Source organism: Gobio gobio (genome assembly GCF_949357685.1).
Source record: "Gobio gobio genome assembly, chromosome: 11".
Lineage (NCBI taxonomy): Eukaryota > Metazoa > Chordata > Actinopteri > Cypriniformes > Gobionidae > Gobio > Gobio gobio.
The window spans coordinates 21,785,060-21,802,050 of NC_137104.1; the positions used below are offsets into that span (position 1 = coordinate 21,785,060).

At 38.2% G+C, this 16,991-nt stretch overlaps 1 protein-coding gene across 1 annotated transcript in view; it reads left to right on the forward strand.

The window, feature by feature from the left end:
- Window positions 1-545: 545 nt before the first annotated feature.
- The window catches only part of LOC307133992 (asparagine synthetase [glutamine-hydrolyzing]-like), a 31,891-nt gene continuing 15,445 nt past the window's right edge, over window positions 546-16,991 (forward strand). Inside the window, exons 1-7 of the mRNA XM_079829412.1 lie at window positions 546-966; window positions 5,972-6,227; window positions 8,203-8,440; window positions 8,551-8,736; window positions 11,666-11,767; window positions 11,866-11,993; window positions 12,779-12,905. Of these exons, the coding sequence (XP_079685538.1) occupies window positions 5,979-6,227; window positions 8,203-8,440; window positions 8,551-8,736; window positions 11,666-11,767; window positions 11,866-11,993; window positions 12,779-12,905 (1,030 nt within the window). The 5' untranslated portion in view covers window positions 546-966; window positions 5,972-5,978. The remainder of the gene's footprint in view (window positions 967-5,971; window positions 6,228-8,202; window positions 8,441-8,550; window positions 8,737-11,665; window positions 11,768-11,865; window positions 11,994-12,778; window positions 12,906-16,991) is intronic.

A 16,991-nucleotide genomic window follows, 5' to 3' on the forward strand; every position in this document is an offset into this window, starting at 1 on the left:
CCGTGGGTGCATTCCATTCGACAGGGTCCCTACGCACTGTTCACAGCTCCCTACTCCCTGAGCACGGTATATCAGTTGAAGTGGACTTCGCTGACAATAATCGCTCATTTGGAACGCCCTGCAACGTCATCAAAGAAAGGCAACGACGGGTTCAGATTATATAGCCTAACATAAATTAATATTGTAATTTACTTTACTTTCAAATTGAAAACCATATAATAAGCATATACATTTACAAAAACACACAGTATAGGCTATCTAAAACATATAATCAAAACATTGTCCATTAGTTGTATTAGTTTACTTATAACCTGTATTGACTATGAAGAGATGTGAAGCTGCACCTGTCATTCAATATGAAAATACTTTGATTTGGTTAACTATGTAGGCTATTCTTAATGGTCTTTGTAGCGCCTCATCTCGTACGCTTTCTTTCCCAAGTGCAGCTGCACAGTAAACATTCCTGAGGTAAATAAAGTAAAATATAAAACATGACAGCCCTCAGGTGCTTCTCAACATGTTCGCTCCCTTTGGATTGGAATCTCACTTAAGATGGCGGAATACCCTCTGAAGTCCACTTCGCAGTCCACTTACGGTCGAATGGAACGCACCCCGTTTATAGCCTACCGTTAGCATTTTATATCTGACGGCTTTATTTAGGCTTCAAAATGTATACATTTTGGATTAACTTGTAAATATTATCTTGATAGACAAAACGTGTAAGGACTCTTTGTTGAACACAGATCTTATTTTTTGCGATTTTCAAAAAGTCAATGGGGAAAATGCATGGCTTTTCGACCGAGGGAACCCATGCGCCGCTAACTTCCGGGTTGTCCTACAAAGTGACGTCTTAACTTCGTCACTCAGAAATACTACACGTGTGTTTCATCAGCTAAACTTCGTTGAAGAAGGACGGGTAGCTCTCTCATTTCAATCTATTCAGACCAAATCAAGCACCTTTTACAGGTAGTACTATTTATATGTGATATTGGTTTGCATTTTAATGTCTTAGATAGAACATGCCTTAACCCGGCAAACTTGATCGATAATCTATTGACATTTTAGTCAACGAATAAATACTAGGGAAGATTTGTGAAGAGATCTAGTCAGAACGGATGTCGTGTGTGTGTGGTAGATGCGCACATTTGACTGTAACGTGCTGATCTACCAGATGGGACATACATTGCCATGCGCTTGATGCATGTCTCATAAAACGTTCATAAATGTAAACCTCTGAGAGAGAGAAGAGCAGGCATATGAATAGAGCTGAATAAGCGTGTCGACGCGGGAGATATTCGGCACGGTTTCTGTGCACACACAGGCACAACTCAGCGCGCGTGTATTGCGTTTGAATGGACAGATACATACAACATTGTCAAAGTGTCCGTTTTGTAAAGTATTCACCTAAACACGGTCAGTTATGTCTTAAGAGAACGTAAACAGATGTGATGTCGAATTGTGCGTCAGCGCATGGGTTCGGCCAGAGCCATAGAGAGAGATGGCTCTGGGATGGCTCTCTCTCTCTGTGGCTCTGGGTTCGGCGTACTCGGTGAAAGCAACCTAATGAACCGGAAGTTGCAAGTTTAGGGCACAATGTCTAAGATTTTTGGATTAAAATATCCAAACACCACTAGAACAATGTTATATATTTTGTTAACTTGTGTACTTATTTTATCCCAAATGTTTCCAAAAAATTTTAAATCCAGAGAAATGAGCAATTTTAACCAGGGGCACGTTCAAAGCTCAAACCGGTTTGCAACGTTTTGCTACGGTTTCCGGTTGAACGTCATGTTTCCTGGAAACGGTGTGCAACGGGTTTGAGATGCGTTTGATCTCGTTTGGTGGGTGTGTCAAAAATGACAGCCCAATCAGCGGCAAAACGTATATAAACCACGCAGTGTTAAAGAGACAGCTCACACAATGGAAGTAAAGTTGTTTAATGTGTCCGCTGGTATTAGAAGACATGATTGTCGTAAGAGTTTAATATATATATATATATACTGGAGACGCCACAGAGACATCAGAGCCAACGGCAGAAGGACTAGCCGAGGAAAGTCAACTCTCGCCGGCTAAACAAGCGCTGACCGCCGCTGACTCACTGGAGCTCACAACTCCGATAACACCAGATAAAATGTTTAAATAGGCACTCTTCTTATAAATAAACCACAGATTTGAGCTTTAAACAACTACATTATCGACTGAAAAAGTCTTAAAACTAAGTTGTCACACATTAACAGTAGATTTTAACACAAAAAAACGTGTAAACACAGCCCATGTCAGCCATTTCTCAACGAGACAAACATGTGAAGAGAGTAAACTCCAAATGTTCAAGCATCCAACTTTGCGCGAATAGCGCGATTTATTCACGCCACATAAGTTCTTCATTCTTAGGCTAAAACGCGGGCTAGTGAGAGATTGCCTGTTTGTCACGATGATGTCTAAAGTCCCCGCCAAAGGATGTAGTATCTTATATCTTGTATCTTATACTATCGGCCTGTTGCTGTTTTTGTAAAATAAAGGCTAACGACTGCGTCACAACCACGCGACTGTGTCGCATTGTTGAGCAAATTACCGTGTAGACCCGCGGAGAAGCTCATTGGCAATCTTTTACTGTCTATAGACGCGTTTCCACCGAAATTACCCGGAACATTTCTTAACAACCCCCCCCCCCCCCCCCCCCATATCTGCTACTGTCTGTGTTTCCACTGCGGTCTAAAGTACCGGGAAGATTAGGCAAATTAGGAGTGCGCGCGGCTGCTCCTCCCAGTCAGAGACGGACAGTAATAATTTTTGTGCGAGACTGTCTGCAACAATAACAAGTATGGAGGAGATGCAATCAGTGCTGCTTTTGGTTGTTATGTATTATTTTAATAAAGAGGTCATTAACAAAACGGCGAAAAAGAGACGAGCACTGATACTAAAACGTATTCTGAAAGAAAAAGACGAACGCGCGCCATCAGACAGAAAGAGCAAGACTGATATTTACTGAACGCAGAACGAAAGAACCTCACATAAAACGCTGCGTGAGTTCAACCAATCAGCATGTTCCGCAATCGCTGCATCATCAAGCTACGCCTTTGTTTTGAATAGGCGACCTCTAGCAACGAAAACTACATAGTGTGCCTTTAATCAAACAACAAAGTGAAAAGCATTCACTGCTCTCTAATAGCTTTAAAGCCGCACTAGGTAACTTTTGCTCTCGGGCTCCCCCTACAGTTGTGAAACAGTATTGTCCTCTACTACTGTCGTAAACGGTCACTCTACATCAGGGGATGCATCGCACGTGCATTTGTTGACATGGCAACTATGATAGCCCTGAACTCTGCAGGAGTTCACATGCAGGTGTTCTGCTTGCGTCGCGTGTGAAATGTCTTCATCCCAGGTACAGTGGCATATGTTTCAGCATGTCATATGAATACAATTTCATGGGTTTTATTTTTTTCAAACGCCAAATGATCGCGATGCTCACGTTTACAAGCCAGCGTCATTATAGTAGCCTAGTCTATTGGTTCCCGTTTTACGGAATCTATATGATACTTCAATTCAATGTTTGAGTGGTAGGTAATAACCATATATCGTCAATATTATATTATCAAGCTACCATAGATGAATCTGCAAATTCGAAAAATCGATTTGCATTAAAGCTTGAGGAAAGACAAATAAACCAATATCACAGACATGTTAGGTATCCTAAAATATGATTTTGTATGTATTACGTATACATGGATTTCTCGGCGACGTCATCACTGCTTGCGCACGCACCCGAGAGGCAGAAAGAAGAAACCTCTCGTGTTGTAGGTTGGTAGCGGCGTGTCTGGTAGCGGCGTGTCTGTAAGTCAAAATGCCAAGGAGTTGCTGCGTGGTTAATTGTATATAACATTCGGCAAACAAATGATTTGCGAGCGATTTTTTTTCACGCACGTCCGAATTTAAGGAAGTGGGGATGGTGGTGGAAGTGACGTATATGCCGTAAAGCAGTCTAATTTTGTAGTTCTTTTTGTTCTCGGGTTACTACCCGAAACCCGAAGTTTAAAAGTACGATTAAAAACGATACAGACCCCGTCAGGCTATGGCAGACGTGTCATTCAACCTATTGTAAGTCGATGTATCATCACAAGAGTTTTGAAAATATATTATGAAGGTTGAAAAGTTACCTAGTGCTGCTTTAATAAGTATTGATTAAATTTCATTTATATAAATATGTCTGCTTGAAAGAATAAACTATGATGTATGTTGTTATATGCAAGTTGTTATAAAGAATGCATACCATTCATTGAAAAGACCAAGTGGTTTTATTTAATTTTAAGATTAATAAAGACTGTTTATGTCACAGCAGTTAAATCTGTGTCGGTATTGCATGTTCAAACTTTAATGTAGTTTATATTAACAGGTTAATGGATGTATTCTCCGTGTGTGTGTGTGTGTGTATATTATATATAAAAATGGGTTTGGAAATTTTAGAGAAATTCTTAATGGACTGTGCTGTTTTCCAGTACAAACCGTATTACTTTTTATGTGGGGACAGGCTTTACCAGTCAGATGGCCTGTATTATTTACAGGATAAATGCACCTGTTATTTACAAGATACATGCATCTGTAATAACAGTAAACAAACATGCATGCTGATGAAACTAATTCACTGCTTGCGCTACTGTTAAGCATTAGTGGCTAACATTGGCGGCTGTTATTTTCATGAATGAGGAAGCGTAAATGTCAATTATCAGTGGCAAATGTTTTTATGTATTCATTTATATGTATCTGCAGTGTTGCCTCTTCAAAGTACCATAAAATAGTCAAATTAATTAAATGATTGACAGCTCAGAACTGTAGTTTTGTAATATTATTTACAAATGTTTGTACTTTGTACTCACAAAGAAAGATTATGATCATCACACTAAACAGGCTTGTATTACTGGTTTAATTGTTTATCTCCGGGTACATCCCTTTACTGTAAATCATGAATGTCAATGAATCCATTTTACAACACTGTCGGTTATTAAAGGGACAGTTCACCCAAAACTGAAAATTCTGTCATCATTACTCGCCCTCAAGTTGTTCCAAACCTTTATGAATTTGTTGCTTAGGTGAACACAAAATAATATATTTTAATGAATATGGGTAACTAAACAGTTGATGGACCCCATTGACTTCTATAGTATGGAGAAAAAAAATACTATGGAAGTCGATGGGGCCCATCAACTGTCCTTCTTCAAAATATCATCTTTTGTGTTATGCAGAAGAAACAAATTCATACATGTTTGGAATGCATTGGGCCAGTAAATGACAGAATTTTCGTTTTTGGGTGAACTATCCTTTTAACATTGTAAATCTAACAACGTGTTATATTGTATTGCCATCAATTTTTATTTTAAGTGATTTATCCATGCTCATATAATGATCCAATCAATCCCTGATGGACAAAATCAAGTCCCATCCTCTATATGTATGGATGTATGTATAATAATGCAGGCTGATGGCTTCAACAGAAGAAAATCGGTAACACTTTACAATAAGGTTCATTAGTTAACTACATTAGTTAACATGAACTACACTTATAAAGCATTTATTAATCAAACAAATGTATCGCTCATGTTAGTTAATACATTAACTAATGAAACCTTATTGGAAAGTGTTACCAGAAAATCAGTAAACAACCTTGAACTGATTTTTAACAAAGTTATCGTTAAAAAATCAGTTCCACTGTGCAGAAAATGAATGGGACTTACTTCGGAAACCTGACTTTCACCACTTCCAGACGGGAACCACAATGACATGTTTAGAGGCTCTTGTCCAGGGAATCAGCTTTGTTCAACTGAAATAAGAAAATCAAAGAATATTGTTAGTATTAGCATGTTGCATGTCAAAAAGACATGGTACTCCGTGGTCTTGAGTTAATGTGTTGAGAAATTTGGAAATGACTTGGGTTCCTACTAGTTTTGTTAATACATTTTATGTTCTTATTAATCCGCAGCATCAGAATGTGTGGTATATGGGCCGTGTTTGGTAGTGATGAGTGCCTTGCAAACCAGTGCACTAATGCCATGAAGATTGCTCATCGTGGACCAGACGCTTTCCGCTTTGAGAATGTCAACGGCTTCACCAACTGCTGCTTTGGGTTTCACCGCCTCGCTATAGTGGACCAGCTGTATGGCATGCAGCCTTTGCGAGTCAAGAAGTTCCCCTACCTCTGGTTGTGTTACAATGGCGAGATCTACAACCATGTCACGGTAGGTACTAGGTAGCTTAGCTTTTAGACTTTTTTTTTTACTCCTTACATGACTGATCTCTCTTATCTTACATGGTTTAACTTGACTTAAAATGAAATCAAAATGGACAGTTTTTAGGGTTAGTTCCCTCAAAATTAAAATTTTCATTAATTACTCACCCTCATGTCGTTCCTTACCCATAAGACTTTTGTTCATCTTCGGAACACAGATTAAGATATTTTTGATGAAATCTGAGAGCTTTCTGACCCAACCCCCCCCACCCCCCCATAGACCGCAACATTATTACCACTTTCAAGGCCCAGAAAGGTAGTAAAAAACATTGTTAAAATAGTCAATGTGACTTCAGTGGTTCAACCTTAATTTTATGAAGCGACAAGAATACTTTTTGTCTGCAAAAAACAAACATAATGACTCCAACATTCAACAATCTATTCTCGCCTGTGTCCCTCTCCTACACGATTCACGTAAGCACCATGACGCATGCATGTGGTGCTCAGCCAATAGTGAGCCAACGTTCTGCCGTAGAACCCGGAAGTGCTGCACTGTGTGAATAGCGTAAGAGAGTGGCGGGGAAGAGAAGACGTTTTTGAATAAAGACAGTATTTCATTCACATGCACAAAGTATTTTTTCGCCGCTTCATAACATTAAGGTTGAACCACTGGAGTCACATGGACCATTTTAATAATGCCACTTACTAACTTTCTTGGCCTTGAAAGTGGTTGTTGTGTTGCTGTCTATGTGGGGTCAGAAAGCTCTCGGATTTCATCAAAAATATCTTAATTTGTCTTCCGAAGATGAACGAAGGTCTTACGAGTTTGGAACGACATGAGGGTGAGGAATTATGCCACGTTCCAGGCAACCCATGTTTTTCCAACCTTCTACCTGTGAAAGTGCACTGGAACGGCAGTCAAACCCGTGACTTCCCACCCGTGAACTCGTACTAGATCGATGTACTCCCAGTTACGAGCTCTGACGTCACACAGCCCGTGAAACAACAATGACAGCCCCATACGGAAGTGGTGTTTATGAAACAAATATACAAATAACGTTAAATAAAACGTATAACGGCTTCTCTTGCTGAATGCGCCCTTTTTCTCCTCCGTTTCCCTCAAATAAGCAACTAAGCACCTTTGGCGATAGAAATGATTGAAAAATGAGCATCAGCCCCATACGGTCCGCCATGCTTTGTTTTCATCTAGCTACCACACAATTCCTTGCACTATGGCAGTTTGGCGTGACATTGCCTGGGACGCTACAAAGTCGTGAGTTGTGGTTTGAAGTTGTAACTTACGGGCTCAAAAACCTGCCTGGAACGCAGCAATTATGACAGATTAATTTTTTTTTTTACGTTTTTGGGTGAACTAACCCTTTAATCAAAATAAACCTTCCCACTGTCGCAACGACATCTTTTCTCTTCTCTGATTATGCGTTTACCAGCGTGAGGGCGGGACAACCTGTCACTCACATGAAAATCCAATGATATAATCAATTCCAGATGGACAAAATTAAGTCCCGCATTTATTTATTTTTTTTCTTGTTGGAGAAGAAATTCACTTGGCTATACGACACAATAGGGAAGAAAATAATTTTTTGCTGACTTTGAAGTCCAAGTGAACTGGAAGTTGCGACTAACTTCAGCATTATGTTGTATTTTCTTGGAGTTGGAGTTTCAAATTCCCTCTGGGAATTGGTTGGATCTAGAAAAGTAGTTAAAACTCACAACAGAATGACAGTTGGAGGGGATGTTTTACCCAAGCCATCAAACTGACGTTATTGTAGAAGGAAGGCTATTAAGAAGGGGAAGTACAATTTGATTAAAGATTGAAGGGTTTTTTTTTTTTTTTTTTTTGTGGATTAACTTGCACCGGTGACTTGATTACCACAAGACTAGAAATGTGAGCTAATAAACTAAATAGGGTCAACTTTGACTTCATGCTGACTTTAACATCTGTTGTCCAATCTTATCCCTTATAGCTGAAGAATCAATTTGAGTTTGAGCATCAGACTAAAGTTGACGGAGAGATCCTTCTGCACCTGTACGATCGCTTTGGAATCGAACGGATGGCCTCCTTGCTAGATGGTGTATTCGCCTTCATCTTGTTGGACACCGCTAACAGAAAGGTTTTCTTGGGAAGGGACACCTATGGAGTGAGACCACTGTTCAGGATGCTCACTGACGATGGCTTTCTAGCTGTCTGTTCTGAGGCCAAAGGTACAATGAATCGTGAAAAACAAACTTGTTTTTGCTCACTTTGAGCGACTTGTATTACAGAATGTTATTGTAACAGTATTGTCTTATCATCTTTGATTAAATCCAAACAGGTTTGACAGATGTCACACACTCCATGCCCACTCCTGCAAAGATCATCCCCTTCCCACCAGGGCACTTTGAGAAGTTTAACTTGAAGCTCAATGGAAAAGTGGAGTCTGTTCAGATGGATCGCTTCCACTGCTGCACAGACGAACCCAAACATGCCACCTATAACAAACTTGAGGGTCTTGGCACAGGTAGATGTCATATTCAGCATAAAAGTAGTTCATACTACTTGGTCATTATATCCCAAGTGTTTTTAAAGAGTTAGTTTACCCAAAAATGAAAATTGTCATTGTTGACCCACCCTCATGTCATTCCAAACCCATAAATCTTTCGTTCATCTTCGAAACACAAGTGAAGATATTTTTTAATTAAATCTGAGAGAATTCTGTCTTTCCATTGACGGTGTACACAACTACTACTTTGATACTTCAAAAAGAGATTGTGAAAATAATCCATATGAATTTGAGCTGTTTAGTCAAATTGGATTTGGACTAAATTTCATAAAAAATATCTTCATTTGTATTCTAATGATAAACGAAAGTCTTGTGGGTTTGGATCAACATGAGGGTGAGTAAATTATGATAGAATTTAAATTTTTGGGTAACCTATTATTAAGATGTTCTTTTATTTTTTTATTTTTTTTAATGTAAATCTGGTTTTATTTTCCCTGTAAAAGGGTATTAACTGCTTGACTGAAACGAGTCACGTTGTGTGAACCAGATCAACTGGTTCATTGAAAACAATCTTAAAGAAAACAATTCCTATTGACATGGTACATTTTTTTTTTCTTCTATGGAGCAGGGACCGGCTGCACCAGTTGTGCATAAGTTAAAAAAGTTGTTTCCAAAAACGGAGATAACTTTGAGGGTATGTAAGTAAACATAGCAACTCACTCTCTGAACATAACCTGCTCCAGAGGAAAAACCTGCTCTTATTTTTCGATTAATCGAAACCGAAATTCAGAACCTCTAACCGACGTATTTTTCCCTTGTCGGTTATTTTGGTTTTAGTCACGTGACTCCTCCCCATCAGTCACATCAAGTGCAGTTTGCAGGCACACAGAGAGATGCAGGAGCAGTTATCTTTGTTTATAGATGCCCAGAATCACTATAGTAACTGCATGTTTTACACAGGCTATAAGGCAATTAACTTACTGTATAAACTAAGTTCTTATAGCCTACGCGCTGCCACACACACACACACACGGTGCGCGCAAGCCCTGAAGCCAGATCGCTTTCACTTTCGTCCTCATAAAGTTTGTCAAGTAAATGCGTTTAGGCTTGCCAGTTTGAACATTTAAAGCGATTGTGCACTATTCAAAAACAACAATACGGAAAACGTATCCGTTCAGTGCTCAGCTTTTTTCTGTGACACAGAGAGCCAAGTCGTGTCGTGTCTCTGACAACACGCGTACGCCCTGAAGGGAGACCTCTTTCACCTGCATCCTCACAAAGCTTTGTCATTTGAATGTTTTAAGGCCTGCCAGTTTGAACATTAAAGTGATTTTAGAACATCAGATGTGTGTTATGTTGAACTAATGCCTAATATATTCATATTGTGACAAACGAACACTCAGACAGAAGCTTGCACATCACGTGAAGATCGCACGCAGAGAGCAGTGCAGAAACGCAGTGTAAAGTCACTAAAGTAGCTTAGAAACTCAACCGTTATAGGCATATATTTTAATACCTTTTGAAGTAAGTACAAACCACAGCTTCATAATGAATAGAGATTGTATGAGTAATTCACACACAATCACTCTCTCATTAATGCATTCAAATAAATGTAATATAGGCCCACTGTGTTAATTTTTCTGTATCTGATGTACAACAAGCAGAAATCTGCCCCATAGACAATAACTGCTGAAAGTGAACTGTTTCCTTCAAGTATTTTAAAATCACAAAGAAATGCACTTTTTCATTAAAAAAAATTCCACCTTTTAATAGTAGAAAATATTTACAGTAAAAACCTTATCAGGAACTTACTCAACCTAATGAGGGCAAAAAATGGAAAGCAAAAAAACAAACAAAAAAAGGGCAAAATAATCGCTCATTACTTGTAATCGAGGTAAAATGTTCAATTAATCGAGGTTTTTATTTTTGGTCAAATCGTTACAGCCCTAGGCACTATTATAACAAGGTAACGTTTAAATGTTAATTCAATTCAAGTATATAATTTATTTTATTATCATTTCACATTTGCATTCAATTATTTAGCATCAAACAAACAATATAATTCTTATTCTCGGTGAATAAAGATTACTTATTAAATGAAAAGATCGGAAAAAAATGATTGCACAACCACCAAATAGGTGGCGATGTGCACTAAAAAGGTTATGTAAATCGGCATTAAACAAAAGAGGGAAGTAGAATGGCGCACTTTTTCTTGGCGTCTGTTTCCATGGTGAACATACTCTGAGTTGTCTGAACTTAATCACTCACGGACACGTTTTTGGAACCAGCATACCTTTAGTAAGCAAGGTTTGTGTTAATCAACCGATAGTTCAAGGTATATGTGACATTAAGTTAACCTTGCTTTCTGGAATACTCCCCAGGAGTAACAGTTGGAAAAAAACCAGAATGATTTAAAGGGGGGGTGAAACACTCATTTTCAGTCAATCTTGAGTACCTATAGAGTAGTATTGCATCTTTCATATCTCCAAAAAGTCTTTAGTTTTATTATATTTATAAAAGAAATATACACTGTACAGAGTCTTTCCGAAAAAAGAGAAGAGCCCGTACAAGGACATTCCGCCCCATCTGACGTCACATATACCCATACTTGAGAAAAACTTTCCGAAACTTATGAGAAAACGGAAGGAGTATTTTTGGCACAGAAATACTCCATCAAACGTCCCAATTTTTTGGGGAAACTTTGTCCATGTTTAGGATGGGGATCCAAGTCTTTAACAGTGTAAAAAGCTCAGTATGCATGAAACAGCATTTCACAACCCATTTTTAAGTAAGAACTTGAAGTAAGAACAGCTGGTGCAACCATACACAGATGAATGGGCAAAATACCTCTGGAACATCTCAATCCTTTTAGTTTACATTAGCTTTACACCACCATTTATTTTTTCCACCAGTCTGAACTAAAGAGAAATTCATTTCTTTTCATCAGGCTTTGCACTGGAGACTGTCAAGAGCAACATTAGGATCCTGTTTGAAAATGCGGTAAAGAAACGCTTGATGGCACACAGAAGAATCGGTTGCCTCCTCTCAGGTGCCTGTACTCATTTATTTTTTTGATTTAGTGTATTAGTTACTGATATAAAGATATATTTTTAACATTCACACTGTACATGATTTTTATATTTCTAGGTGGTCTCGATTCAAGTCTGGTAGCTGCAACACTTGTGAAACTGGCCAAAGAGGAGAAGCTCAAATATCCCATTCAGACCTTTTCCATTGGTGCAGAAGACAGCCCAGATGTTGCTGCTGCTCGCAAGGTAAGTCAATTTGGACATGTAGCATGTCGAATGTACTTTACGTTCACATCAGAAGCATTTTTAATGAATACAGGAAACATTACAGTATTAGAGGCACAATCCCATGTATTTTTGTGTAAGAGCTATTAGATGTGGTTGATGAACTATTAACTCACTATGAAAGTAGCTGATTTTAAACTCATAAAATGCCCTTCCTTTAAGTTATCTTGACGTCAACTGTAACCAACAATTGAATATAAGTTAAGTATAAACATTTCTAATTCATTTATCAGAACCATTTCACCGTACCACATTTCATATGCATCCTTGTTTCAGCATGATTTTCCCTCCATTAGAAAACTGGTAACATTCCTTAAAATTGTGACATTGAAGATGTGGTATTTATTAGCCTATTTTCAGCACAGGATGATGATGATTAATCTCTCCATTTTTGACAAATTTTCCACAAACTGGATTCATCACGCTCAGCCTTCAACCTAAAGTTATTGAAAGAAAGAAAATGATCAAGCAAATTCAATTTATGGGAATATTAAATGCGCAAATGTCTGTATGTTCAAAATTCGGGTAATTGCAAATTAGTTGCAAATCTCATAGAAATTTTAAATGGCTCATATAATATTTAGTGTGACCTGAGGTTGGCAAAGTTTTATAAAGGTTGACCATTTGTAAATACAAATAAATAAATGGAAAAATAAAAAATAATTGTGCCTTTTTCATTGAAAAAAAGTGTACTTTTGAGTGTTTGGTAGTAGAAATGCTTTGTTTTACCTGGTGTCGTGTGGCAGGTGGCAGACCACATTGGCAGTGAACATCATGAGGTGAGCTTCACACCTGAGGAGGGGATCAGTGTGCTGGAGGAAGTCATCATTCACTTGGAGAGTTATGACATCACCACTGTACGTGCCTCTGTCGGTGAGTACAGGAGATCTCATTCATAAAATGTTGATGAATGTGGCATTTAAAGAGTAAGTCAATCAATTCCTTCAGATACTCATTTTCTTGTGTGGAGCACAGAATGTGAAATTTGATTCTCTTTTGCATATCTGCATTTTTAAACAAGCACAACATTTACAAAGCGTCGATAATAAAACTATCCTGCTGTCATTGCACCCCTAGCAGTTGGGTTTAGGGTTTAGCTAGCTACCACTCCTCTGATCTTCTCATTTGACTGTGTGACCATGTGAATTCTCTGGATTAGAGATAATGCTGGTCTGAAACTTATATATACAGGGAGTGCAGAATTATTAGGCACGTTGATTTTCTGATCATATTTTTTTTCCAGGCACATTTGACCAATTCCAAACCACAGTAATCCTAATAACTACTATTGATTTAGTATTTAATAATGTATAAGTGATATATAATTGTTCATGAAGGCTGGAAATGAAAATCACCTTATATTCAGGTGTGCAGAATTATTAGGCATGTTTTCTTTTACAGATAAATTGAGCCAAAAAAGAGATTTAACTCAGACTGAAAAGTCAAAAAGTATTAAATGCCCATGAGAAGGATGCAATACTAATGCAATACTAGACATTGCAGTTAAGGCATGACCATTGGACAGTGAAATGCTCGTTGGGTCAGCAGGATCTGACAAAAACAGGTGGTGAAGAAAAGACACCTGTTAACTGCAAAAGAATTAAGAATTAAGGTGAAGAATTAAGTGTGAAACAATCAGGAACCCTTTAGTCTCCAGCGCCACCATTTTCCAAAGCTGCACCTACCTGGAGTCTCCAGAAGTGCAAGGTGTCAGGATCTCAGAGACTTCAGTTAGGTAAAGAATCCTAAAAAATGACCCCCACTAGATAAGAATCACAAGCTGAAGTGTTGTAAAATACATGAAGAAGGTTTTTTTATAGGCTTTATGGACAGATAGGTTGAGAGTGACTCTTGAAGGACCAGAACCACATCCTCTAGTACCACTGTTTGAAGAATTCATCTTCCAGAATCTGGCAGTACGTTTTGGGAGTTCATTTTTAGTCCATCTCTGCAAAACGGACTTCAGGATGGACTAAAATGAACTCCCAAAACGTACTGCCAGATTCTGGAAGATGAATTCTTCAAACAGTGGTACTAGAGGATGTGGTGCTGGTCCTTCAAGAGTCATTCTCAACCTATAAAACCTATAAAGCCTATAAAAAAGCAGGCTTCATATATTTTACAACACTTCAGCTTATGATTCTTATCTAGTGGGGGTCATTTTTTAGGATTCTTTACCTAACTGAAGTCTCTGAGATCCTGACACCTTGCACTTCTGGAGACTCCAGGTAGGTTGCAGCTCTGGAAAATGGTGGCGCTGGAGACTAAAGGGTTCCTGATGGTTTCACACTTAATTCTTCACCTTAATTCTTAATTCTTTTGCAGTTAACAGGTGTCTTTTCTTCACCACCTGTTTTTGTCTAACCCTGCTGACCCAGCGAGCATTTCACTGTCCAATGGTCACGCCTTAACTGCAATGTCTAGTATTGCATTAGTATTGCATCCTTCTCATGGGCATTTAATACTTTTTGACTTTTCAGTCTGAGTTAAATCTCTTTTTTGGCTCAATTTATCTGTAAAAGAAAACATGCCTAATAATTCTGCACACCTGAATATAAGGTGTTTTTCATTTCCAGCCTTCATGAACAATTATATATCACTTATACATTATTAAATACTAAATCAATAGTAGTTATTAGGATTACTGTGGTTTGGAATTGGTCAAATGTGCCTGGAAAAAAAATATGATCAGAAAATCAACGTGCCTAATAATTCTGCACTCCCTGTATATATTATTATTATTATACTGCTTAGAAAGTTAGTTAGCAGGACGATTCAGCACGAGGTGATCTCTCATTTGTTTTGCTTTTTCCTTTCATCTGTTATACAGACTGTTTGTAACTGCTTGAAAATCTGGTTTCCAATATTTTTTTTAATTGGACAAGAAACAAATGGCATACCTGTTTAACAAGATGCCTGATTTGTGGCATAAATTATTTGTAGCACAAACAATGCCGGTTGAGATGCATGCAAAAGCTTAAAGGGGTCATGAATTGAGATTAATTATGTTGATATATTTAATTTGATTGGTAACAGCCCTATTGTGTCTTATTATTAGAATTTAATTTGATTAAATGTTAGATTTTGACAAAAGATGATGCATGCCTATGACACTAGAACCGCCACGGGGTCAAATTTACCCATGGCTGTTTTTCAGATGTACATAAACGATTTTCAACAAAATATCCAAGTCTCCCAGTCACTGACTTTTACTAAAACTGTGTTATTTACAATCCCCTGTTGTTAAAAATTGTTTAGATAAAACCAGATTTAAAAACAGGGCATTTATACTTATAAGCGCCAGCGGGTCAAATTTACCCCTATATAATTCCTCTATTTTCGCGCTGTGTTTGAGCAACGTGTAGGCTTACTGTAAACAGTCACACAACGCACGGTCAAATTAAGATGTTTTAGCCTATTTATAAATGTTCAAATTTTGGATTAATTATACATTATAATTATAATTATATTTCCGATCTATAATGTAATGAATAAAACAATTTTCATGATTACAGCAATATTGGTGTTGTTCTCTTATTCAAATTATAAATGATATAACTAGGCTATACAAATGAACAATTAATTAGGTGAAACTGTGCGCTTAGATTTGTCGTTGTACATGCAGTGCGGTGGATTATTATAATCGCTCTTTATTGTCTATTTAGGGTATTTTAGTAATTTAAATAACATGGGTTATCTTAATATGAGATGAATGACATTTTATTATATTATAACACCACCCAAAAATGTATTTATTTCCCTCAAATTCTCGTTGTCATTGCAGGCTGATATTTAGATTAGATTAGATTCAACTTTATTGTCATTACACAAGTACAAGTACAAGGCAACGAAATGCAGTTTAGGTCTAACCAGAAGTGCAATAGCAGCAAGTGCAGGATATACAATGGATGCGTAAGTGCAGGACATGGATATGTACTGAATATGTATAAATATGTATAAATAGAGAGACGTTATTACTATAAACAGAACTGAATTTACAGGTGATTATGTACAGTGAATAAATATACAGATGGCTATTACTATAAACAGAATTTACAGGTGAATATGTACTATGAATACAATATACAGATGGCTATTACTATAAACAGAATTTTACAGATAGAGGTATACAATAATATGCTAGGCTAATATGAGGAATAGCAGTGGATTAGGGTAGTGCAATAAATTATGGACAGAGCTATCCGGGAAAAAAAAAAAGTGTAAAGTGCTGTGGAAAGTGGTTGCATATTACAGTTAGAAGTACAGTGCAAAATGCAAATGTAAACATTGGTACTATAAATACAGTCGGCAGTGCAAATGAGCATAATCCAGTTAAAATATGGCAGTGCAAGATGCATATGTAAACAGTTGTTACTGTGATAAACAGTCGGTAGTGCAAATAACAAAGTGAAGGAAGATGTGAGGTAGGAGAGTTATCAGTTTATGAGGGAAGTGGATCAACGGGGGTTTGAGTTCAGTAAAGAGACAGCTCTGGGGAAAAACTGTTCTTTAGTCTGCTGGTCCTGGTCCGGTGGATCCTGAAACGCCTGCCGGAGGGCAGGAGAGAAAACAGTCTGTGGGCTGGGTGAGAGGAGTCCTTGAGGATGCTGCGAGCTCGATGCAGACAGTGTTTCCTCTGGATGTGCTCGATGGCAGGCAGTGGAGTCCCTGTGATGCGCTGGGCAGTTTTCACCACCCGCTGCAGTGCCTTGCGCTCCGCAACAGAGCAGCTCCCATACCACACTGCCACACAGTTGGTCAGGATGCTTTCTATTGCGCAGCGGTAGAAGTTCACCAGGATAGCCGAGGAGAGCTGATTCTTCCTCAGTGTCCTCAGGAAGAAGAGGCGCTGGTGAGCCTTCTTGACCAGGCTGGAGGTGTTGGTCGTCCACGACATGTCCGCCGAGATGTGGATCCCCAGGAACTTGAAACTGGAGACACGCTCAACAGCCATTCCAT